Raw genomic sequence first — 26875 nt, forward strand, 5'->3', positions numbered from 1 at the left:
AGAAATTTTTCATATTTTTCCGAGGTTTAACGTGTCGGGAGGTCGGGTTATGCGCGTATTTGGCAACGATCCCGCAAAATTACGCTCATACGTACGTGGGCATGAAAACTGGTGTATCAAAAGTGTGTGTTCTTTCCGGTCTTCTCGTACTAGGAAAAGGTCCTCTCGATGCTCTAAGGCCCTTCACAACGTTCTGAATCAGCTCACGTACAGCTTCAATAGGTGAACTATAGCCCCAAGTGAGAAAGAGCCAATATTGAGGTGCCAAGCCTTCCCGTGAACTGTTAGTAAAATTGAAAGTTTGAGAAAATGATGTGATTTCGTAACTTGGGGTAGCTACGAAGAGTTATATAATATGGGCAATTTTATGATAGACCACTCCATGAGTTACTATTATAGTACCCAAAAAAAATATGGGTGCAAGCATAAAGATGGATTGATTTGATTGATAGGGATATAGAACCTAACGTGGCCTTTTTTCCCTTGTATTCGATCACAAAAAAGTGGAAAATGGGTCCCGTTTTATTCCCTCGCTCTTATTTTCATGATCGTTTTTCTTAGGCTGCATTTGAAAGAGCCTTTAGGGAAAAAAACCTTTGAATAAATGCAAAGCATCTTAGCTTAGATTGGAAGATTTTTCATGAAAAGTAAAAACTATTTGATGAACCGTAGTTGAAAAGCGCGTTGGGAAATAAGTTTGTGAGAGAGACATCCGGTGGAAATGACCAATTTAAGCTTTTTAATTTTTAATAAGTTTGAGATTGAAAAATTTAAGGGAAAAAGTTACAAAAAATATCAAATTATGCTCACCGTGATCCAATTACCCGAAATCTTTTTTTGTGACATAAAAAATCCTAAAATATGCCTCCCGTTGCCCTAAAATTTTTCTCGTGATTTGAAAAAACCCCATAAGTGTACCAATGTGATGCATTTAGCCTCTATCAAAGTTTCGTCAAATAATTTTTCAATTAAAACAACGTCGTTTTTTATTTTACTTAAAGCTACATGAACATCATGTCAACAATATTTGCTTTCCAGCATTAATATAGGCAGATTTCTAATAGTAATTCTTCACGAAACTTTGACGGAAGGTAAATGTGTCACAAAATACAAGTTTAGAATTTTTTGTGTCATAGAAAAAGATTTAGGGTAAATATATCACAGTATTTGTGATTTTTTATGACTCTTGCCCACCAAAAAAAGGGAAAATACCACAAAAAATCCAAAACTATGCCACTTGTGACAAATTTACCCTGAATTTTTTTTTGTAACACGAAAAATTACAAACTATGCCACTTGTGACAAATTTACCCTAAACTTTTTTTATGACACGAAAAACGCCAAACTATGTCACCTGTGACACATTTACCCTACAATACTTTGGCCCATGGGCATTTTCGTCTTTTTTCTTTTTCTTTTTTTTTTCTTTTTTTCTCTCTTCCCCGGCGAGGGCTGCCCGGCATCGGGCGAGCGTCTCCCTCTCCTGGGCGGCCGAGGGCAACCCTTGCCTGAGTCGGGCAAAGTCGCCCTTGCCGGATCTGATGAAGGCAGCCCTAGCCGGGGAAGAGAGAAAAAAAAAAAGAAAAAGGAAAAAGACGAAGATGTCCATGGGCCAAAGTATTGTGGGGTAAATGTGTCACAGGTGACATAGTTTGGGGTTTTTCGTGTCATAAAAAAAAGTTCAGGGTAAATTTGTCACAAGTGGCACAGTTTGGGGTTTTTCGTATCACAAAAAAAGGTTCAGGATAAATTTGTCACAAGTGACATAGTTTGGAGTTTTTGGTGGTATTTTCCCAAAAAAGATGATTAGCAACCTTTTACCATTTAAATGTTGAGAATAGTATAACGGTAGCATAGTAACAAATTTATAAATAAAAAAGTCATGTTTCTTTTTAGATCACAAAAAACCAAATGGAAAAAAACTCATATTAAAGTGGATTATGGCATATTCTTTACTTTCACTTCCTTTTCAATATACCAAACACTCGCTCAATTTCTAATCGCAATGAAAAATGGGCACGGTTGAATACTTTTTAATAGCTTGTAGATGCAGGATCTCATCAAACCTCTGGGAAATAATATCTAACTTCTTTATATGACCCTAAATAAACTGTGATATTTGAATATCTGACATCTATTAAATAATAATTACCTATAAATTGCTTCCACTATTCATCGCTCGCATCGATGATTTTCTTTCTTAGATCCCATCTTATTCATGTTTCCTCGAGAAGCAATTGCTTTCAATTTTTTGTATTCTTCTTTAAGATCATCCCACTTACTCTTCATTTAAATTCTATTGTGCTTTTTGCCTCTCAGCTCCTCCAATTTGTTAATTATGACTATATCTATCCCTTTTGTTGGTTGCTTCAGTGCGCAGCTTACAAAAAGTTTCTATATCTTCAGGACTCGAATGTGTAAGGGTGATCAGTTCCTGGTTCGATCCGGTTCTGATCCTGTCTAATGGAACCAGTCACTTTTTTTTTCCCTACTTAATACAATATATTTTGAAACTGGAATTGTGTTTCCTATGCCTTCTACACATAATCACAAAAACAAGCGTGTAATTCAAGCCAATGCGATGAAGAATTGTGTTCCTGCCGACTACACATATGTTCTAAAATTGGAATTATATTTCCCTTGCTAACTACACAATCACAACAAAAAAGTATATTTAGTCGGTCTAGTCCAGTTAGTCCGGTTCCCCTTGGAACAGGGAACCGGATCGCTTGGATATCGGTTCCACTTTTAGGAACCGAGAATCGGACTGACACTCTTAGGAATCAGACCAAACCGGCCAGTCTGGTCCGGTTCGAGCGGTTCCCAGTTTGGGCAACCAGTTTTGCACACCCCTACAAATGTGCCTCTTTCTTTGATGAATTTGCCATCTTCTAGTAAAATGAATATGAAAAAATATATGAAAAAATTCGGGAGGCACAAAAAGAATGAGTTTGCTTATGACCCAATTGCACTTTCATGAAGCAGAGGGAAAAAAGGGTAAATTCATGATAAGTTTTAGGATTCAATTGCACTTTTTAAAAGTTTTAGAATTTGATTGCATTTTTTTAAAGTTTAGGAGTTAGTTGCACTTTCGTGATAAGTTTTAGGACTCCTAGTATTTATCCCTATTTTTGAAAAAAAGAGTAAATTTGAAATTATAACTAGTGAGCGAGGGTGAGATTGGAAATTCGAAAAATTCATTAACTCAGGGCGGAGCATATGCTGAACACTCCCCCTTTGGAAATGCATTGCATTTCCCAAACGGCCCTCCAAAACTCTTCGCCAAAAATTATTGCATTTTCTCATAAAGTGTTGCCAAACGCAAAGAGCTTGGAGACGATTTTCCCCTCGAGGATGAACTTTTACGAAGGATTCATTACTGTTAAAAGAAAAAAAAAAGGAATAAGAAGAGTTTCAAAAACATCACGTGAAAAGAGAGCTAATTTAAAAAAAAAGCATCAACTTTATTTTGAGTTACAATTCTGATCTGAATTTTTTTTTGTTTCAATAAAAAGCACCAATTCTTACTCGAGTCCCAAATCTGACCCCCGTGAAGTGAAATTTTTATGTTGTTCGGCTCAAATTTGGAATTTAAGTGAAAATTTATAATTTTTTATGAGACAAAAAAAGAGTTCGAACTAGAATTGTCACTCAAGATAAAGTTGATTTATTTTTTTTCTGGAATTAGGGCCGTGAAAAGATGAAAAAGAAGAAGGAGAGACTACCATGCGTTCTGGAATGTAAGGACAATGGAAGCACTGATGCTTTTGTGACAAGGCCATTAACAGAATCAACCAAGGCCAACCCAGAACTGGATTTTTATAGTCAGCAAAGAGGGTATAGTGTATCATAAGCATTATGCTCCACAAATGATATAATCAGAAGAAAAGTCCTCTCACATCAATATACAACAATTTCGATATGTTTCGGAAAATTTAGAAGGGTGTTCGAGGAACGGCGTGAGTCGAGCTATCAAGCTACTCAAACTAACCAAGCGTTTGTGAGCAGTCTCGGCTGCTCGGGGACCGAGGCTAGTCCGAAGAGTTCGATAGCAGATGATTTACTGCTCAAGGGGAATAAACCATCGACAGTTTCTTTAAGCGAAAATTACACATGAAGATAGATAAGACAGAGATCATGAGACAACGCTTGGAGGTGTAAGTGCATAGTCGCAATGCACTTGAATTCTATCAGCAATGAGGTGCGCGGCCATTGAACCGTCACGAAGATAATCGAGCTGTCCGAAGCTTTACGAAACTAGGAACTGCAGAATTGCTAATCAAGAGTGCAAAGAAGGATAACAAGATCATGGTTAAATTACGTGATATGGAGATACAGTTGAAATAGATTTCATGCAATTCTAAGCACATTTCGTAGCATATGCACACTGAGAAATCCACTCATGGTATGTACAGACGGTAAATGCGAGGTGGTCAAACCGACACCCAAGACCTAGAAACCAAAACGCCTATGATACAATTCCATGCCAAAATTAAGGATCAATGGTTTTGCAGCCACTCTTGAATCATTGAGCGGACAGTCTGATTCGGGAAAAGCCCACGGTTTGAAAGCTGAAGATTCGTCATGGGTGAAGTATCGTGGTCTCTAAGCCAGAGCCTTATTGCCTCTGCTTCGTAAGTAAAACCATCTGCCGCCACATGAGGATCTCGCATGATTTCCTAAACGCACAGTCAAATGAAGTACATTAATCATGATCAACAAATTCGGGCCAACATATGGAAATTCAATATAAACAGTGAATAGTATATGCTGAGATAAACTGATAAGCCGACTCACGTGGGAGATAGGACAAGTGAAATATTGAGGAGGCTGGCCAGGCTCTTCTGGACCAGACCGACTGGATAATGAGGCTTCACAACGGGTTCGCATCCTTTCAAGTACCGGCCACACCTGTGACCTAAGACACGGTCGATTATTGCTATCACTGTCACGGCAACTTAATGCCAGGTGAGCCAGCTCCTTGGCTTGCTCGAATGGCCAGTTCCCTGCTGTAGGATCCAACACGACACTTAAATTCCCTACATCTAATGCAGTTTGCATCACTTCATCTAAATTCAGGGCTGATCTCCCAGTCAGTAACCGCAATAACACATTACCAAATGAATAAACATCAGAGGCAAAAGATAATTCTCCTGTCGTGGGGGAATGAGACTGGGCAGAATGCAATCCAAAGTTCGTTATTTTGGCCACGAAGTTTGAGTCAAGAAGAATATTTCCCGGTTTCAGATCACCATGTACCATACCGTAGCAAGAATGAAGAAACACAAGTGCAGCACATGTATCTGCACAAATATGTATTCGAGTTTGCCAAGATAGATGGTTGCTGCTGTCCCTGGCACCGAGTTGGTCTTCAAGGCTGCCATTAGGGAGGTATTCATAAATGGCAGCCGAAGCATCGGGGCAGACTCCAATGAGGCTTACCAAATTAGGATGCCTCGACTTAGTCGCAACTTGAATCTGAAACATAACCGACAACTATGGGAGAGTGACCCCAACATGACCCCAGCTAACAAGACAAAGATTACTAGATTACCATAGTAAAGAAATATCTTGATCATTCATTTATCAGACTTGTCCCCAAATAAAACAATAAACAGATCTCCAGTAAGTTTTAAGATTTAGATTACATTATTTATCTTTAAGCGAGTTAGAGTCACCAGCGAGCTTCTGAAGTTTTTGCAGCCACTTGACCTTTTCCTGGTTCCCTAGACAACTTCATAATGCCATTGCCCTAATAATAATTTATTTAAATTGTTTGGCGCGCCTTCCAGGAAATTCCAATAATGCACAACCACCTTACCTCATGATGGTAGTTGCAGAGGTGCAGCATCTTTATGGCCACCGGCGTGTGATGAAGCGAACCTTTGTAAGTGCTCCCATACTCCCCTTCCTCAATCATTAACGATGAATCAAAACTCTCGGTAGCTTCCTGTATTTCTGAGAACGAAAACTCATAAATTAACGCCTGTCCACGTGCACTTGAGGGTTCGCTTGTTTGGTTAGCCAAGAGTTCCTCGCTCAGCGTCTGTAGTTCCTCATGCTGTTTATTCAGCAGTTCGAATGCTTCCTTTTCTTTTGCTAGCAATTCCTCAAGATCTTTCCTCCTTCTTAGCTCCTCATTGAATGCATTTTCAAGTGCTTTAAGCTGCAAATAGGCAAGGAAATCAGCAGATTGCATAATAATGCTTCAAAATTCTTTCGGAATTGCTTTATCCCAATAATTCATGCTGCATCATAACAATATAACTGACAACCGAGTAAGACCTCATAACAAGGACTTTACTTTGCGGGTAGCATCATTCGCTGTTTTCTCAGCTTTTTGACGCCGGATCAACTCTTCTAGTGCCTCCCGTTTTGCACGCGCAACTTCTTCACATGCTTGGTCAAGTTGTTTGTAGAGATCCTCGCTATAACTCCCTTCCTGAGAGGAGATAATCATCGTTGCATTCATAAGAAAGATTTTCCCTCCAAGTAATTTATCTAACACCAGCTGTAGTATATAAATTATGAACGCGTACAGTATAAAAAGGAAAAGAAAATTCTCACCCTTCCAGTATAACTTTGATTTTGACTGTAGCCTTCATATGCACGCACTGAATTTGATTCAGTAATGTGGTTGCTCCCCTCACCCCTTTCATATCGAACCAAAGCTAAATCATCTTCGACTTCACTAGAGTTGGATCTTGAATGAACCGAACCAAGAGAAGGACTCCTCATATTTTGGTGTCCAGATTCACCAACAGAACCACCAGGTAATACCGATGGTGCGATGTCCATATCAAAAGTGTTTAAATCACCTTCCCTGTAAACATTTGGTATGTCACATCTACTGAGATAAGGTTGTGTTCAACTAAAGCTCGACATGAATTTTAGAAATAGCTTAAGCAGCAATCTCCAATATACTCCTGTACATAAAGAGCCTTAACCGAAACCTCAAGAAGTGGATGTCCATGGCTTCCATCAGCAAATGGAGATGCGAACCCAGGAAACTTAGGGTCTCTTTGGAGTGAATCTGACTTTCATTTAACAATAAAAACCCAAAATCTTTGAAAATCAATTTATATAAACTTCTAAAGTCATTTACAATCATTGAAAATTTGTTCCCTGAAATTTATCGTCTTCATGCTTTCCATAATTACACCTCAATAAAAGCAGTCACACGTACCTTGACCAGATTAGGTTCCCATTGCAGACAAACCAAATACGACAAGATGGATGCGCATGCTGGTTTACAAATTTGGCTTTCGTGGATGTGAGTTGTCTCATCTCTCTGCATCATGAAAAGCAGATGACCAAGCAATTTCGAGAATACGAATGAAAACGAAAAAGGACACAGACCTTTAGACATGTATTTGTCGACTTAAAATACACTACCAAGCAAACAGCTCAACCTAACTGTGATCATTACAATTGGCTGCTTCATTACATACAGGATTCCAGGTTTAGCCTGTCAAGATAATCCTAGTAGGTCGTTCAGATAAGTAACTATGCTAGCTCATTAAGCAAAGCCCGAGTACTGTTGGACCCTTAATCTAGGACCAGGACAAGGCAAATATCAGATTAGCTTGTACTGCCCAAGTACCGTAATTTAATTAAAGATACAATCATGAATCATGATTAGGTCTTACTCAAAATAGCGTCTGTTTGCAGCTGCTCCCATGACAAGCTTCGTAATGGCATGCAGCTCGATAAGTTCCACAATCCCTTTTCCTATATCTTGCGTCTCAACGTATCTTTTCTTAGCAGGAACCTGGAGAAAGAAACGGCGGTTCGCACACATAAATACACTCCGAAAATTTTTATTTGGTGGCAGTAGTTCTAGTCTTCTAGCAATTTTGCTTCAGGTAAAAATAAATAACCGTGATATGAGAGATTCACCCATCACGCAGGTCGAATTATTTACAAAGAATAGAGAGTTTAGTGCAATCAATAGTAATTTGTAGAAGCAACAAATGTGTACTATAGAAGGAAGGTACTAACCCCTGCTTGGTCACACATGTGAATGTACTCAGCCAGAATGCTTTCCATCTCTTGCCTTGCGAGTTCTTGAGGACGTGCTGCGGAGCGGAGTTCAACCACATAAAGGAAACCATTGTTACAGAACTATAGCAGAGGAAAATTACTTTAACTAGAACTTGAAAGGAATACTAGCAATTCGATAGCATTCAAATATTATATTTCTAGAGTAGGTCATTCTCAGGAGTGAGAGAAAACTTATCTCCCGAACCATTTTGCAGATGCATCATCCTTCAGACAATCATACTAAGTAGTAAACTAATCAAGATTCAACCGTGCAGTCATAACATAAATTGGTGGAAATATAAGATTCGTGGTGAGCTATTTTTAACCCAAAATCAATGAACGACCCATCTATCGATAAAGTCCAATAATGGGCTTGGGTAGAGATGAACTTCCTTCAATGCAGTCCCACAAAACTATCACCTGAAATCATTGGAGATCTTCTTGCTGATAGAGAGCAGGTGCACCCAAATTAAAGAAAGAAAAAAAAATTGGCCATGAATAAAGCTAACCGAAAACTACCAAGTCTCCACTTCTTAATTCACTCAAACAGGATTTCACATTGACATAAATGTACTCACCTTTGAGGAAATTGACAAACAACGAAGCAATCTCTTTCAACATATACCATATGGATTCAGCTGATCAAGCGATGACATTAAGAGAAGTAATTACCATAATCATTATTACACAGAGTCATCCCTTTGACAATAAAAGATAAGTAAAATCTCGAGCAGATTATCATGTGTGCTTGAAAGCTTCCACCGAGCAGAGTATCAAACATTGCAGGAACATGATTGAGCCTACAAGGAGACCCTAAAACTCATAAAAGCAAATTCAAGCCGACATAAAACGAACCATATGAAAATTCACAACATTCCGAGCACATGGTTCTGTGTCTCCTTGTAATACACAGCAAACTGAAAAGAAAAGCAGGAAAAACAAAAACTTTGTGGGTCAGGATCCATGGGAAAGTCATGCCATGACACTGTTCACCTCCACAGTTCTGCCAATCAACGATTGTAAAAAGAACAATGTATATTAGATGGATTAACTCGGCAAAGCCACCACCTTCGAACCCGATCACTTACGAGATGGATTCATCTGACGAGGCTGGTGAACATGGATGATGCGAAAGTCGCCTCCGAAATTATCCAACGCCCACAAGAGGGTCGGCTTGCTCTCCCGCACGTCCCTCCCCACCGCGACGTAGACCCGGTCGTTGACCACCCTCGCCGGCGATCCACCTCCGCCGCCGTCCCCCTCCATCGCAGCCGCCGCCGCCGCCGCCGCACGACCCGAAACAGGGGGAATAAGAAGAAGGAGCAAGCGGGCAGAGAGCTAACTTCCACCTGGGAGAAGAGAGACACTAACCAGTGACGACGACCCAGATGAAGTTTCTTCCCAATTCGTTCGCTTTTAACGGACCGGCGCCTCTCCCTGTGTTCGGGCACGGGAGGGAGGTGTCCAATCAGCTTCAAGAGGGCAATTCTGGCAAGCCCAACTTAGCCAAGGTGTTCAAAGAACTGAACTGCTGTCTCAAGAACTGCTGTGTCTCTCTCTCTCTCTCTCTGTGCCATGGTGCTCAAAAGAACTGCTGTCTCTTCCATCTCTCTCTCTCTGTCTGTCTTTGTCGGTCTTTCCTTACGTAACCCAGATGACAGAATCGAAGTGGGGTTGAACTTCCGAAGGAGGCGTTCGTTTCCTCTTGTTTTCTCTTTTGTCGTTTGCAAAGTCTTTGTCAAGTCAATGGGCCAAAGGAAAGCAAAGGCCATGAAAAAGCCACCGCTTTCGGGGAAACGGAGTGGGAAACGGTCGTCCGTCATCATGGTGCTCGGGAAGTGTGGGGAAAATCAACATTCCCCCTACCGTCTCCTTTGGGTGTGTGTGTGGCGGGGTGTATCTCTGCTTTATTTTTCACTTTTGTACCCCGCATTTAATCTTGGGTTAATATCACGAAGCCCGTATTAGTACATTCACAACAATTTTATTTTAAATTAATTTTTTTATCACAAATAACCCAAAATTAATATATTTGCGATAAATTTACGTTCCGTTAAATTAGATTAATACAAAAAAAAATCACAAATTAGTACATTTATGACAAACAAAGGGTAAAACCCAAAATCAGTATGTCCGTCAACTGTCACGTGTAATTTAATTTAGCAATTTGACAATAAAATTTAACGGAAACTAACGGAGGTAAATTTATCACGAGTGTACCGGTTTGGGGTTTTTGGTAGTTAAAAAATTAGTTTAGGGTAAATTTGTCACGAGTGTACTAATTTGAAGGTTTTTGTGGTATTAGCCCCTTCATCTTTGATACTTCTTTTCCTCCATTGATGGAGATTTTCCATCCAAAAAATTCGATCTCAGACAATTTGGGTAGTCGTCCTTCGGAAAAGTGGTCGGCATTGCAGATCCTTTACAGACGTGCCGTCGTTTCTGGTGCCTCTATTTAGTAAGGGACCATTTGTTTCGTGAAAAAGTGATTGATTTAGAAAATATTTTCTTGAAAATAATCGCTTGTATCGCTCGAAATAATCTGTTGATGAAAAATGTTTCACTATCAACGTGGACGATGAAAATCTTTTTTTATTCGTTCATTTTTGTAAGTGATTATTTTTAAAAAAAATATTTTTCAATTCATTTTTTTTTCGTGAAATAAACGGAGTCTAAAATGCGAGAATGAAATGGAATGGAGATTCTTGTGTGACTTACACAATGTTGCAAAAGGATATTTTTAAAAGATTTCATATACATTGCACTTGGAATTAATAGTGCCGGCAGATGCGCGTGCGCTTTGCGTACGTTCGCGCAAAAAATTGTCAAATAGTTGAATAAGGAAAAGAAACTATAAATAAAAATTGCAAAATACAAAGAAATTGTATAAATAAATTTACAAAAAAGAGAAACATATTTCGAGTTTTGAAATCTTCCTAGGAAGTATTAATAATAATCGATATCTCTTGAATATTTTTTTACTATAATCTACGTATTTATAGTGGAAACATCAATGGCTTCATTAAAAAATTTTAATTGTATTTTATCATATGATTTCAAGTAGATGATGGATTCTATTTTATATGCGAGTGGGTCTTTTCGACCTCCCACCCCTTTTCCTTTCTCTTTTCACTTTCTCTTATTTTCTCGCGCATGATATGAACTTCTAGATTTGAGCACATCCCTAAAGGTCTCGTCTCGGTTCTCATCCAACTTCGAAATCATCGGGATGTAAAACTTCCAAAAGGTATTTCCTCTCTCTGGGAAAAACAAAAATACAGAGAGAATTGGAGATGCGAGGCGTGCTAGCACCGACACATTAAAATAAGGAACGCATCCGTAGAGCATTCCCTGCAAAATAGGAACATGCCGTGAGAGTCCTCGTAGCAACGAAAGCTCCCTTTTCGACCTTCCCCCACTTCTCCTTTGTCTTTTCACTTTCTCTCTTTTTTTCAGGCGCACACGATGTGAACTTGTTCTTGCGCCTAGTGCTATTGCCAAAGTAATGAAATTCCACTAGAAAATGCAAATTTTGGATCCGTCAACTATGGATGCGAGACAGCATATCTACTTTTACGAAAGGAAGTCCTCAAGATTACTTTGCTTTTTGTTTTATTTTCTCTTGTTCTAAACATTGTGGCGGGCACACATTGACAGTACTCAAAACTTTTACGGTGTACAAAATTTTTCCCACATAAATTCACATATACGAGTCCATACGTTTTTAAAGTTCGGATAGTATTCTAAAATTGGAATGCGAAAAATAAAGTCTAAATTAACAGGCTCTAAGAGGATGGAATTTATTTTTGCAAATCCAATCGAATTTTAATTCGGAATACTAATATCATCTCTATTATATCTGTAATATTCAATAAAGAAAAGCCGACATCCCACTCTTGAAGAGATCTCAATCTAATTTGTTCTTCCCAAATGTCCTCGGTTATTTATTGTACAAATATCAATCCAGGAAAAAAATGTGCAAGTTAATAATTATGTATAGTTTTTTTCACAAGCTTTAAATTACAAAATACTAGTAAATGAGAACACGCAGTTGCGTGTATGCAAGAAATTGACATTCGAAATTTTTAACAAAATCACCTTATTATATGATATATCTGGATCGTTCAATTATGGAAATGAATAATTTTTATACCCCAAACTAGTAACACCTGTGATAAATTTGTCCAAAATTAATTTTTTGACCACGAAAAATCTCAAACTGATACACCTGTGACAAATTTACCCCCAGTTTGTTTCCGTTAAATTTTACTATCAAATTGTTTTGTTAAATGACACGCGGCAGTTGACAGATGTACTAATTTTATGTTTTATCTTTTATTTGTCATAGGTGTACCGGTTTATGATTTTTTATGGTATTAATCCAATTTAACAGAAATTAACGGAGAAAAAAAATTCCACATATGTCCTAATTTGAAATTTTTGGTAGTCAAAAAATTAGTATGGGATAAATTTATCAAAGATGTACTGGTTTGAAATCTATACAATATTATCCTTGAACTTTTAACTTATTTAATACGGTTGTTGAACTAAGGTAAATGCGGTCCTTCCATTTGCATCATTTTCACATAGTTTAAGAGACTAATTTGAATATTTACCAATATTTCAGGGGACAAATTGAATAAATTAAAAGTTTCAAGGATGACATTGCACATCGAGCTAAAATTCAGGAATAAAATTGTACAAATTAAAAGTCCTAACACGACATCACACATTAGTCTAAAGGTCGGGGACTACTCGTGCTCTTATTCCAAATGAAAACGATGTTATTTTTTACGAGCTATATTTTACAAGCAATATTATACAGGTCGCCTAAGCAACGGAAGAGGGTAACGAGAGCTTATCCAAGGAAATACCAACTAAGGGCGAAAGATGAGCGAAACACAGACGCCCAAGGCACGCCGATCTCAGAAGGGATCTAACTTTTCGGATCGAGGAACCGGACTTCCAATTCACTTAGCCATCCATCTCACCTCTCCGGTGTCCTTGTTTTCTTGCGAAGCATCTTGGTGAGAAGTAATGTTTCCACAATATCATCTATTTACAGGATCTAGAGCTGCAGTTGAAATAGATTCCATGCAGTTTTCAACAAAGTTTTTCAACAGTTCAATGGTTTTGCAGCCACTCTTGAATCATTGAACGGAGAGTCTGGTTCGGGAAAAGATCGAGGGTCGAAAGCGGACGATTCGTCATGGGCGAAGCATTGCGGCTGCTAAGCCAGCGCCTTATTTCCGATGCTTCGTAAGTGAAACCGTCCGCCGCCACATGAGGATCTTGCATGATTTCCTACACGCGCGGTCAAATGAAGTACATTAATCCATGATCAACGTATTCAGGCCAATATATGGATACCCGGTTTAAGCAGTGAATTAACATATGCTGAGATGATATGCTAAGCCTGACTCACGCAGGAGATTGGACAGATGAAGTGATGTGGAGGCTGGCTGGGCTCTTCTGGACCGGACCGACTGTATGAAGAGGCTTCACAACGGGTTCGCATCCGTTCAAGTACCGGCCACACCTGAGTCCCAAGATCCGGTCGATTATCACTATCAATGTTACAGCAGCTTAATGCCAGGTGAGCCAGCTCCGTGGCTTGCTCCAATGACCAGTGCCCTGCTGTGGGATCCAACAAGGCACCTAGATTCCCTGCATCTAACTCGTTTTGCATCACTTCATCTAGATCCAGGGCCGATCTTCCAGTGAGTAACCGCAGTAACACATTACCAAATGAATAAACATCAGAGGCAAAAGACAATTCTCCTGCCGTGGGGGAATGAGACGGGGCAGAATGCAATCCAAAGTTGGTTATTTTGGCCGCGAAGTTGGAGTCAAGAAGAATATTACCCGGTTTCAGATCGCCATGTACTATACCGTGGTAAGAATGAAGAAACATAAGCGCGGCACATATATCTGCACAAATACGTATTCGAGTTTGCCAAGACAGATGGTTGCTGGTGTCCCTGGCACTGAGTTGGTCTTCAAGGCTGCCATTCGGGAGGTACTCATAAATGAGAGCCGAAGCAACCGGGGAGACTCCAATGAGGGTTACCAAATTAGGATGCCTCGACTTCGTCGCAAGTTGAACCTGAAACAGAACCGACAAGTATGGGAGAGAGACCCCCACACGACCCCGGCAAACAAGACAAAGATTACTAGATTACCAAAGAAAGAAATCGTATCTTCATCATTCATTTTTCAGCATTGTCCCTAAATAAAACAATAAACAGATCTCCAGTAAGTTTTCAAATTTAAACTACATCATCACTCTCTGAGCAAATTAAAGCCACCAGTGTGCTTCGTAAGTTTTTGCAGCCACATGACCTTTTCCTGGTTCCATAGACAACTTCATAATGCCATTCCCCTAATAATCTATTATTTAAATTGTTTTGTGTGCCTTCCAGGAAATTATAACAATACACAACCACCTTACCTCCTTCCGGTAATTGCAGCGGTGCGGGATCTTTATGGCCACTTGCATGTGATGAAGCAAACCTTTATAAGTTCTCCCATACTCCCCTACCTCGATCTTTAACGATGGATCAAAACTGTGGGTAGCTTCCTCTAATTCGTACCAAGAAAACTCAGAAATGAAGTTCTGTCCATGTGCACTGGAGGGTTCGCTTGTTTGGTTAGCCAAGAGTTCAGAGTTAGCTTTCAGAGCATCATCGTACAGCATCTCCAGTTCCTCGTATTGATTCTTCAGCTCTTTGAATGCTTCTTTTTCTATTGCTAGCGATTCCTCAAGATCTTTCCTCACTCTTAGCTGCCCATTGTATATATCTTCAAGTGCTTTAAGCTGCAGATAGGCAAAGATATCAGCAGATTGCATAATAATGTTTGAAAATTCTCTAGGAATAATTTTATCAAAACAGTTCATGCTACATGAAAACAATAAATTTAGTACTGAACCAAATAGGGCCTCATAACAAGGACTTTACTTTATGGGTAGCCCCATTTGCAGTTTTCTCAGCTTTCCTAGTAATTTATCTGAACACCAGCGACAGTATATACACCGGAACTTGAAATTATGAATGGATACAGTCTAAAAAGAAAGGAGGGTTCTCACCATTCCATATGCACGCATGGAATTTGATTCAGAAATACAATTACTCCTCTCACCCCTTTCATACCGGACCGAGGCTAGATCGTCTTCGACTTCACTAGAGTTGGAGCTTGAATGAACTGAACCAAAAGGACTCCTTACATTTTGTAGTCCAGATTCATCAACAGAACTACCTTGTAATACTGATGGTGTGATGTCCATATGGAAAGTGTCTAAATCACCTTCGCTGTAAAGATTTGGTAGGTCACATCAACTGAGATAAGGTTGTGTTCAAGTAAAGCTTGAGATGAGTTTTAGAAAAAGCTTAAGCAGCAGTCTCCAATATACTCCTGTACATGAAGAGCCTCAACCAAAGCCTCGAGAAATGAATGTGCATGGCTTCTATCAGCAGATGGAGATGGGGACCTTGGAAACTTACGGTCTCTTTGGAGTAACTTTCTTGTTCTTATACCTTTTTAGTTTTCAGCGTTTGGATTTGCCTTTTATTTAACAATGAACACCCGAAGTCTTTGATAATCAATACATATAAACTTCTAAAATCATTTGAAATCATTGAAACTTTGTTCCTTGAGATTTATCATCTCCATGCTTGCCATGATTACACCTCAATAAAATGACCATGCGTACCTTGAGTAGATTAGGTGCCCATTGCAGACAAACCAAATGGAACAAGATGGATGTGCATGCTGGTTTACAAATTTCGCTTTCTTGGATGTGAGTTGTGTCATCCCCCTGCAACATGAAAGGCAGATGATCAAGCAATTTTGAGAATAGAAATGAACAAGAAAAAGGAAGCAGATTTTTAAACACGTACCCATACAATACCAAGCAAACAGCTTAACCTAACTGTGATCATTACAATTGGCCACTTCATTACATAAAGGATTCTAGATTTTGTCTGTTGAGATAATCCTAGTAGCTCACTCAGATACGTAACTATGCTAGCTCATTAAGCAAAGCCCAAGTACTGGTGGGCCCTTAATCTAGGACCAGGATGGGGTAGAAATCAGATTAGCTTGTACTATAAATATCAGATTAGCTTTTACTGCCCAAGTACTGTAAATTAAATAAGATTCAATCATGAATCATGATTGATCGTACTCAAAATGGCGTCTGTCTGCAGCTGCTCCCATGACAAGCTTCGTGATGGCATGCTGCTCGATGAGTTCCACAATCCCTCTTCCTATATCTAGCATCTCAATGAATCTTTTCTCAGCACGAACCTGAAGAAAGAAAGAGTAGTTTGCCCACATAAATACATTCTGAAACTTTTTATTTGGCTGCAGTAGTTTTAGTCTTCTAGCGATTTTGCTTCAGGTAAAAACAAATAACCGTGACATGAGAGATTCACCGGCCATGTAGGTCAAATTATTTACAAAGAATAGAGAGCTTTGTGCAATCAGTAGTAATTTTTAGAAGCAACGAATGTGTACTATAGAAGGAAGGTACTAACCTCTGCTTGGTTACACACGTGAATGTACTCATCCAGAATGCTGTCCATCTCTTGCCTTGCAAGTTCTTGAGGATTCCTGGATCCACTACCATAAGAGGGGCGTGCTGCGGAGCGGAGTTCGACCACATAATGGAAACTATTAACTAGAACTTGAAAGGAATACTAGCAATTCGCTTGCAATCAAATATTATATTTCTAGAGTCTCAGGAGACAGAGAAAACTTATCTCCCCAACAATTTCGCAGATGCATCATCCTTCAGACAATAATACTAAGTAGGAAACTAACCAAGATTCAACCGTGCAGTCATAACAAATATTAGTGGAAATATAAGATTCGTGGTGAGCTGACATGAAATGAAACATATGAAAATTCACAACATTCCAAGTACATGGTTCTGCGTCTCCTTGCAATACACAGCAAACTGAAAAGAAAAGCAGAAAAACAAAAGAAACTTTGTGGGTCAAAATCTATTGGAAAGTCATGCCATGACACTGTTCAACTCCACAGTTCTGACGATCAATGGTACTGAAAAGAACAACGTATAAGATGGGTTAACTTGGCAAAGCCATCACCTTTGAACCCGATCACTTACTAGATGGATTCAGCCGGTGAGGTCGATGAACGTGAATGATGCGAAAGTCGCCACCGAAATTCTCCAATGCCCACGAAAGGGTCGACTTGCTCTCCCGCACGTCCCTCCCCACCGCGACGTAGACTCTGTTGTTGACCACCGTGTCCGGCCCGTCACTGTCCTCCATCATCGCCGCCGTTCAACTCGAAACAGGGGAAGAAGAAACAGAGCAACTTCACTGATCAGTGATGACCCGAGTGAGTGTTTTCGGATTCCTTTGCTCATAAAGGACTGGAGGGAAATGTCCAATCAGCTTCAAGAGGGCAACCATGGCAAGCCCAGCTAGCCAAGGTGTCAAAAGGGTCGCTGTCTCTTTCATCTCTCTCTCTCTCTCTCTCTCTCTGTGTCGGCACAGTTGAGTTGATTGAAACTTCCGAAGGAAGGTGTTTGTTTCTTTTTGTTTTCTCTTTTTTGTTTCCAAAGTCTTTGTAGAGTCAATGGCCCAAAAGAAGCTGCCATGAAAGCCATAGCTTTCGGGGAAACGGAGTGGGAAAAGGCCATCATCGGGCTCGAGATGCGTGGGGGATCCACATTCACTAGTGCATCTCGGGTCTCGCCTGGACCTCGAGATCTCAGGATGTAAAGCAACACGAAAACATCTCCTTCCGAGGAAGAAAAAAATATGAGAGGACTTGGGGGACAAAGCGTGCGGGTAACTTAAAATAAGGAGCGCATTTATGAACCCGCCGTCATTATAACACAAATGGACAGGACGTGGAAGCCCTGTTAGAGATCTTTGTTATTTTGAGCAAAACATCTTCCATTGAAGGCCACTTTGGATTATTTCAAACTCCCGAATTATCTCTACTTATTGATAAATAAAAATCTTATTAGGATCGGTGACTTTTGCTCCTTAAATTCAATTTCGGTATGTCTTTTTTTCTTTTTTTTTTTCTGACAATCAAGATATTCCAAGAAATACAATCACCACGTTTCGGCAGTCATCCTTTCGAAAAATCATCGCGTTGAAAGTCCTTTACCGACGTACCATTGGATGTAATGTCGTGTTTGATATGGCAGAGTGTGGAAATGAAATGGAATAGGGATTCTTCTGCTTGGTTCTAGGAAATAACGATGTTGGAATGGCATTGAACGAGAACATTTGAATAATTTTTACATTGCGTTCACGTTAATACACCGGCAAATGTGCATGCCTTCTGTGCATGTGAATTGTGTATTTGGACCTTTCCACATCTTTATACAATTCCTCTTGTAACTTGCGTATTTTTCGTTAATATCGCTTAATGTTCCAAATATTTAGCGATGAGGTGGTTTTATCTGGTTTTCGAAATGCGAGTCTTTTGCATACCCGCGGCGCGTGTGCACATTTGCCGGTATAATATCGATGAAAACGATGTTTTTCTTTTTAGAAGTAATATGTAAACAAAACAAATCATCCATACAATAGAAAGAGTGTAACGAGAGTTTATATTTATTTCACTTTTAGCCAACTCGCTTCTTCCATGCACCCACCCGACCCGAGGGGCCGGGCCCGACTCATCACATGACCCGACCCGGACCGGCCCAATCGGATCGAAGCAATTCCATTTCCCTCCCTATAAATAGTCTTCCCAAATCCCGCCAACGGCCACAAAACACACAACTCTCTCTCTCTCTCGCTCTGCAATGCAGTGATCCGTCAGCTTCCGTCTCCGAGTTTGTTCTCTGTTCGATCGAACGAAGTGGATCGAGCGATGAAGATGAAGATCAACCGCGCCTGCGACCTCAGCTCCATCTCCGTCCTCCCTCCTCACGCCAGGTTCGGCCCCCCCGCGCTCTCTCTCTCTCTCTCTCTCTCTCTCTCTTCCTTTCGTGCGATCGATCGTCCACTCGCTTCGTTTCGAGAAATCCTTGATTCCGTAGCTTTCAGGAGCTGCTGTTCTACGTTCGTGCGAGTCCATGAGCATTCCCGGTCTGGTTTGATTGCTTCAGTTCTCGCGAGCGATGAGCGGACGACGGCGTGAATCTTCCGGCTTCGTGGAATTTTGCCGCTTCTGAACCGTCTGATTTTGGGCGGAAAAATGCGCGAAATGATTGCGATTAGATTACGAATGACCTCATCAGCTGAATCGGAGCATGTAATTGTGCGTTGCTAGTTCTATTGAGGATTGAATCTAAAGATCGATTTTGACTTTTCCGTGAAGTATTGACAGAGACGAGGAGGTTTTTGAAATTTTAGGGAAATCTGCGATTAGATGCAGCGTCATCGTGGTGGTTCTCACGCTTGGTTTCGTTTTTTCTCAAGTGGACTTGGAAGAGATTGTGCCTCTGAGATGATGTGAAAATAGGAATTCGGCTGCCTGTATCTGAGTCCTCATTTATTTATCAGTTCTAGAGAAATCTCATGCCTTGTGACGAGCAATGTACATTTTATTACCTACAGCAGTTTCCTGTCCTCCATGTTACAGCATTTCGTGCTAGTGTCTGTGTAGTCATCTGCTCTTCTTGTAGAAGGAATGAAGACCAAAATTGTTTCGCCTTCTCTTGAAAGTGGAGCTTAGCTGCTAACATATGCCGTAAAATGAAGATCAAAGCTAAATGCTGTATGGTGATGATGTGCAGGAGACCAACAACTCTACAAGCTGGAGGACAAGCATCGCATCTGCAAACTCAGCAACAGTCGCAACAATCATTTTCTCAGGGACTTTCATCACAGCATGGGCTATTTTCTCAGTTCTCTCAGACTTCTCTGGATGAAGTTTTAACGAACGATCTGGTCTAGCCTTTTTTACTTTGACTATTAACATATGAACAGAAAAATTTGCGGTCATCACTCAGGATTGTATATTCACACAGAATGCTTTCACTAGGAAATGAGGTTTAGATGGTTTGAATTGGATTCCACATGTCATCTCTGGTGTGCAAGTGAAGAAATATGGCTCATAGGTCAGAAATTTCACCTATTATCTGGTCAGACGAGAAAGTGTTATATAGAGTGTTTAGATTAAATACACCCACGTGTTGAAACAAGTTGATTGATTTTTTAAAATGGGGTTGTACTTTGACTAGAAAAAACCGGCATTTTTCTCATAAATCTGAAGCATCTCGACTGAAATTGGTTTGTGACATTTACATGGTATAATTGCTTAATGAGATGCCAACATGATACCTTGGCTATTCTCGTTCTTTGATGTTTCGGGAGATTCTTTAGTCATTAGTACAACGAAACTTGTCAGAAGTTCAGCTGAGATGGACCGTGGTCGCTCTGGACAAGTTTTGAGATGAAATCTATGTCAAACTTGTGCAACACTTTGATCTATCTTCGGATAAATTTGCTGCACCATGATTGTATCTACCCATAGAGAGTACAATAATCATTGACAATTGCTTGCCACTTCTGAATTTTCTTTTCGTCGATTTCCTATGTATAACTCTTTCGGTTCAAACTTATTCTCAAGTTTTCTTTCTATAGATAGGAACATGCTTCTCGATGGATGAAATTATTTGCAGTGACGAGAACAGAATCCTGCAAACTCTAGTTACATTTTATCATGCCGTTCAAGTATCATATTTTCATTTGACGTTTGGATAAATAATGGCGAATAAATTCATATCTATGCAATCTTTCTTCTTTAACATTTAGGTGATTGTGATTTTATCCTTCTATATAATGAGCATTTTAAGACATTGATTTTAACATCAGTTTCACACAATTTACTTGCAGAGATATAGTTCTGGAGAACGAGAGAACTCTAAAAAGAACATACCTTCCTTAGCTCGGGTCAATCGTACGCGAGAAGAGAGTCAAATGCCAATCTCAAGAAATTCCACCAAACTTATCCGGAAGTGGAGTGCCAGTTCCTCATTAGATGGTGGAAGTAAGCTACAGAAAATATCAACGGCCAGATGAAAATTTCTAGAGGCTTTTCATAATGGTCCTTGACACAGAAGTTCCTGAATTTTGTGTTAATTTATTTCACTAATCCTTGTTTATGATGTTAAATATGATGAGGTTTCGTGAATTTCATCTGTTCACCTTTCTTAAGGGTAGAGTTATGACTATTTGATCCATATTTGCACTATAATGAGTTTACAAAGCTTCAAGGAGCATTATTGTTACTTTTGCAGGTCAGATAACAGAAGAACTTGAGCGCAGAATTGGATTGATGGAAGCTTCATTGAGCAGGTATGGGATAGTAGTGGATTCTGTCCAGAGTGATGTCATGCAAGTAAACAAAAGAACAAGAGAATTATCCCTAGAAGGTAAATTCTCTATCATATGTATGCCAAATAATTATGCAACATGAGATTTTTTTAACAGTGTTATTGCAATTCATATTATAACCACCAAGTACCTTGGGACATATGGTCATCACCAATTCAAAATCAAAGAACTAATGGAAGTAAAATGTCAATAGCCTCACTACTTAAATTATGACAAATTCGTCACAAATACCATTTGGAGTTACATTCATTTTCACTTTGTGTGGAATTGATAGCAGTCATCTTTCATGATGTTATGTATGATACGTCTTTAAGAGAGTGCTCCAAATTGACTAGTCAACGTCTGTGTTCTTCTGATTGTTGATGCAGTGGAAAGCATACAGCAGAAGTTGATGAACCAGGATAACTCATTGCAGCAGATGGTAACACATCATATCTAATCTTTATTTTTGTGGTCCTGCTCAAGAATTCACACTCACATGATTGTCATGCATGACCATTTATCACTCTCTTGACATGGTGAATTAGAGCAAAGGACAGGAAGATATCAAAGCTAGCCTGGATGGTTGTTTCAAATCAATATCTGAACAACTCAATAAGCACAAAAACGAGGACAGATTGCAGGAAGTCTTCTCAGCACTTTCAGCTTTACCAGAGAAGGTAGAAGGACTAATGCTGAAACTACAAGATCAGCTTCAAAATACCTTCACTAAAGAAATGCAGGTATATGGTTATACAATTCAAAGCTTATTTCATGTTTTCCTTAGTTTCTGGTAACTTTCTTAAAGGTGAAAGCAAATAGTACTCAGGGTATGCCTGTACCCATAGCCAAGAAAATTCCCTTGTGTTCCAGACTGATCATTTACTTTGAATTGTTTTTTTTCCATCCTTTTTGTACTTTTATGAGATAAATTTCCCTCCATGCCTTGACTTATTCCAGGCAGCACGACAGATCCTGCGGGACCAAAAATCAGCAGCACCTGCTGTTCTTCCAGTAAAGGTAGTTTAATGCTCTATTAAAGATCACATGGACTTATCAATTGCTCTATGGGAAATAAAGCAATTGAGCTTGCAAGCTTGCAGGGTACCATCATTTGTGCTCTCCCACAAAGGAAAGCACAACAGTTACAAAGGTATATGATCTTGTCTTTGGTGATTGCTTTTCTGAATAAGACAAATAAATCATCACAGCCCTGTTAGCAAGGTTAAGTAGTCTATAGCTCAGAGGTGTCAAGCCTGGATTCATCGTTTTGGCTGCTTATAATATCAGAAGTGAAAGTTTCATGAGATATTGATATAACTGACAAACCTTATGCATCAAAATATGCACTCTTGAGTTTTAAAAGCCTATTTGGGTAGCCAGCATGCTGACACTTTTAACAACTACACGCAGGTTTTATTTTTCTCTGCAGTCAAAGCTGAGATGCACTGACATTATCTTTTGTAAAAGCAAGGCATTGCATGTGGTGAATCTAATTACCCTTTCAAATGGGTGTTCGTATAATTATTGGAATTTGTAGGATGGAATTTATTCGCTGGTCAAATTACTCTAATTGTCTATGTGTGTGTGTGTGCGTCTTTTTTTATGAAACACACATATCAAAAGAACACAATCTAACTCAACATGAGTTGTAATTAGCTGGGCCTAGGATGGATCTTTCACTTGCTGTCTGTGTCTGATCTGGGATTGCATGCATGTTTTGATTAGTAAATGTGCTTCCTGCTTGCTTGCCTACTTATGTTTTGCTTGTCCCAATTTTCTTGTGTCCCGTGTCCCCAAGCATTTTGAAATATCAAAGTTTTGGTTTCAGTTCAGCGGCAAATTCAGCAGCGCATTTGCAAACCAATTTGGTATCGAAGACAGAAATAGGAGGGTGGACGTCAGTGAAGTCGGAAAAATCAACTTTTGCTTCTAATATGCCAACTATGAAGCACAAGCAAAAAGATGTGTTATCAAACAGAAAGGTATTTCTGCTTTTTCGAGTTCCATTTTGCTCACCGTGTGGCAATCGATAATAAGACATGCTTGTCAATTCCTCAAATGAAGGATCGGTACAAGTTCTACTGAGTTGCTTGAAATCATCTCAGTGATTTTGTTGCGCATATGATCTTATCACCTGGTTGAAGGGCAAGTACTTCATCTTACTCGTGGCACTCTTGGCAGGTCAGGGTGGATGAAAGAGAATGTCGACTTGCGATTGAGTCGGATGAGGAGATTGATGGTGGATTTTCTTGCTTACTTGATGACAGGGAGACAGGTAAAACTAATTTATTTTCCTTATGGGATGATAAGTACCTGTCAGCTGCTACTAGTTGGGAAATAAATGGAAGTATCACCAGATTTACGAAGCCATTCAGGAGCAAGATTTAGCCCATTAGCTCCGCTCAAGATTGACATGTAGAATGTTATTATTTTCCACAAACCTGATACACCACTCATGAAAGCTAGTAAATGCTAAACGGATTAGTTTTAAAGATATCTCCAGTTTTGTGCAGCTATATAGATGTTTATAAGGAGGCACTATCCCTCATCAAAATTCCTTGGGCAGATAGGGGAAGCTCCATTACAGATGAAGTCAAGGTAGAGACGGCACGTATTCTAAGGAAAGCGAGGAAACGAAAGTGGAGGTCTTCCAAAACTATAGTCATTAATTGAAGGTCTGTAGCTCCTTTTTCTCTATGAGATGTTGCACATCTAGTATTTCCTGTCCGCAGACTGGTAGATGTTTGCAAATAATATTCTCTCTAGCATTTTGCTTCAAGTCGGGAAGAATTAGAATTTATGGCAGAGGCAATTACATCTTGTAATGTCCCTATCATCGTATCTTATCAAAGCACATACGAGGATTTGTTTGTTGTTTATTGGCCAGTGGTACTGCAGTAGACAAAGTGGTATTTGTCTGTAATGCCTAATCCATTCTCACTGGGGAATTACTGGATAGGCCAATGCTTCTTCCATAGCTTGGTGTTGGAAATAAGGCTCAAATTCCTGGCGGAGAGGAGACAAGCCTCTGGAAAAGCACATCCGGTTCTGCTGAATAACCACGGTAAGGTATCTTCTTACCTGACCGAGCGTCGTAAACTGCTGTAACCGTTAATCGTACACGTAAATCTGGTGTAACTATGTCGCGGACATTTACCTAGCTGTTTACATCTTAGTAAGATGTACTCACTGGATATATCTGTAGCATTTCATGATTGATATTCTGGAGAATGAAGTTGTCTATTAGACTTTCGCTGAAGTTAACAAAGCAGTGGAGTGATCAACTGAATTATGAGATGAATTCCTCCCAATCAATAGTGGAATAGGATCTCTAGAACGACGCATGCCGCTAGCACCAGGTCTAGCCCTAGCCCAAAATAGATCCATGATCCCTCTGCTTGATATTTTCTCCCTTTTGGGCCAACCCCTTCGCTCCAACCTCTAAAACAGTTGTCTTTTGCCATTATTTTTGTAGTTTTCCCCAACTGACCTCTTTACATATTACATAAATCCATTCTAAATTAATTTTATGTCTGTTTATTTTATTGGATGACCAACTAATTTGTTGAATGATTAATCAAAATCACGTAAGCATTCTCTCCATTATTTTGTACTTTTCCCTAATAACCTCTTCATATATTGCATGAATCCATTTTAAAAGGTTTTGGGTGTCTGTTTTATTTCTATTAAACGACTGAGTAATCACTTTTTTTGCGATTTTAATTCAGCATTATTTGCTGAATAATTAATCACGTAATTATTTTTGGCCATGAGTTTGTATTTTTCCCGCTTGACGTCTTCATACATCACACGATTCCATTTCAAATTTATGTTAGGAATATCAATGTTAGATAATTGGAATAGAGCTTGTTTTTCCATCTAATCAACGAAGAAGATAATGTCTTGGTAGTGTAAAGGGAAGTAGGGAGGGAATGGACCCATCCTTTTCGATAGTCCAAAGGGGCACTCGACATACCATACTTTATCCCCAATTTTTCGTACAATCCATTAGTCATTGGCTTCGCTTCGAGGACATCATGGAATTCCATGACTCAGTGAAGTACCAATCACGGGTTACTAACGGTCTTCTGATATGCATCTATTTACGCAACCACCATTCTCATTTCAAGTGCAAACATAGTCACGAGAGACAAGTAACATATCTCATGCAAGCACATTGGTGAAATTTTCTTTTCTCATAAAAGACCCCGCTTAAAGATTTATAGTTGTGTCGTAAGTGTAAAATCTTTTTTACTCTAGCAATGATTAAATGGAAATTCTCATCTACTAAGTCTTTAATATTACGTTAAGACTCTCCCTGGGAATTAATTAAAAGGCCCAACTACAGCTTTTTGCTAATTGCTCAGAAAAGAGAGAGAGAGAGAGAGAGAGAGAGCATCAGGCTTTAACCGGGTGGTCCTAAGGTACGTCTTCCATGGACCGAGTCACGATCCCATTCCCCCATAGGACATGATGATTCCCCACTGCATGGGCACGATAAAAAGCGAGAGATTTCACCAACACTATCTTCCTTAGGTGAAATGAAAGTGAAATCATACACGCCAACACCATCATTACCATTATCAAGGGTTGGATTTGAAACCTTAAAAAAGGATAATCCAACCGTGAAAAACATTCGAAACGGGAAAGTCCCCTGTCCGAGTCGTAGTCAGGATTTCACCCAACTCGTAAAGCACAAACAAATGCAGCATCAACGAGACCAAAAACTTCAGCGGGACGACAAGTGCGTCGTTGGTAATCGAGACTTTGGTTGTGATTGTGATCGCCACGTTGGGGGTGGGGAGGAATGTTTGGTACGATCTTTTACATGATAACGGGCCAGCAAACATGGACCCTATCGTCGCCAAAGCTAGCACTGACAATTGGTCCTGCTCGTGAGCTGATTCGACGATCCGATCCCCAACTAATTGTGAGGAAACGGGGAAGTTTCAGCTTCAGGTTAGGCAGGAGACGTTCCGGTTGGGTGAGCTGAATCACTCAATTTCACATATCTACTTATCTAGGGAAAAAACCAGATCCATTGCGACGACGAAAATCCACCTACCCGCTACTGCCGCCAAAACGATCTATATAAAGAGTTATTCCTGGGGACCCCATAAAGGTGTTTACGTCGATCAATTGTCGATATCGGATATTCACATGGTGACATCACTCTGTGGGAGTAACTATGGCTTAGATCTTGATGTACCGCCAATCATGATTCGCGAAGATTGCCGAGCGCAAACGAGGCTATCGAACATCGTATCATTTGCTTCGATATTAGGGTTGGAAGATTAATTGACTAAGGTCTTGCTTCCGTAAAAATCAACGAGCCATACACGATGAAAATCCAAAGGAAGGCCGCGGTTCTTTCGCGATCATGATCGTCTTTGGGTTATCTTCAAGGTCAAGCAAAGAGGGCAAGCAATGGCCACCCACATTCGGCATGCAAAAGCTCCCTCCAACCCACCCACCTCCCCCCTCCTCCCTCTTCCTTTTTCACCAATATCTAAAGC

The 26875-nt window shown here is 39.8% G+C and overlaps 3 protein-coding genes across 4 annotated transcripts; 1 reads left to right on the forward strand and 2 right to left on the reverse strand.

The window, feature by feature from the left end:
- Positions 1-4286: 4286 nt before the first annotated feature.
- On the reverse strand, positions 4287-9626 carry LOC115678030 (U-box domain-containing protein 33-like). Its single transcript, XM_030601311.2, has 9 exons — positions 9132-9626; positions 8002-8078; positions 7650-7771; positions 7187-7291; positions 6568-6823; positions 6305-6442; positions 5822-6166; positions 4798-5478; positions 4287-4679 (listed from the first exon to the last, which is right to left on the reverse strand). The coding sequence occupies exons 1-9, from the start codon at positions 9307-9309 to the stop codon at positions 4500-4502; spliced, it is 2082 nt and encodes a 693-aa protein (XP_030457171.1). The 5' UTR covers positions 9310-9626; the 3' UTR covers positions 4287-4499.
- Positions 9627-12775: 3149 nt separating this feature from the next.
- On the reverse strand, positions 12776-17543 carry LOC115678029 (U-box domain-containing protein 33-like). Of its 2 annotated transcripts, XM_030601309.2 has the most exons (8): positions 17174-17543; positions 16581-16684; positions 16229-16350; positions 15755-15859; positions 15131-15353; positions 14495-14860; positions 13469-14149; positions 12776-13347 (listed from the first exon to the last, which is right to left on the reverse strand). In XM_030601309.2, exons 1-8 carry the CDS (start codon positions 17340-17342, stop codon positions 13168-13170), a joined length of 1950 nt encoding a protein of 649 aa, XP_030457169.1. In that variant the 5' UTR covers positions 17343-17543; the 3' UTR covers positions 12776-13167. The 2 variants fall into 2 exon arrangements, with proteins under 2 accessions (XP_030457169.1, XP_056174246.1); XM_056318271.1 differs by lacking the exons at positions 16229-16350; positions 17174-17543 and having other exon boundaries at positions 16581-16996.
- A 1344-nt stretch (positions 17544-18887) lies between these two features.
- Positions 18888-24618, forward strand: LOC115678033 (putative recombination initiation defects 3). The gene is made up of 12 exons (XM_030601315.2): positions 18888-18971; positions 19775-19928; positions 20877-21030; positions 21281-21415; positions 21746-21798; positions 21905-22099; positions 22317-22376; positions 22460-22509; positions 23188-23341; positions 23541-23634; positions 23926-24034; positions 24319-24618. Exons 1-11 carry the CDS (start codon positions 18907-18909, stop codon positions 24030-24032), a joined length of 1221 nt encoding a protein of 406 aa, XP_030457175.2. The 5' UTR covers positions 18888-18906; the 3' UTR covers positions 24033-24034; positions 24319-24618.
- The last annotated feature ends 2257 nt before the right edge of the window (positions 24619-26875 follow it).

Source organism: Syzygium oleosum, unplaced genomic scaffold (assembly GCF_021117445.2).
Source record: "Syzygium oleosum isolate NSW1041296 unplaced genomic scaffold, Sole_v2.1 Sole_v2.15, whole genome shotgun sequence".
NCBI classification, from domain to species: Eukaryota; Viridiplantae; Streptophyta; class Magnoliopsida; order Myrtales; family Myrtaceae; genus Syzygium; species Syzygium oleosum.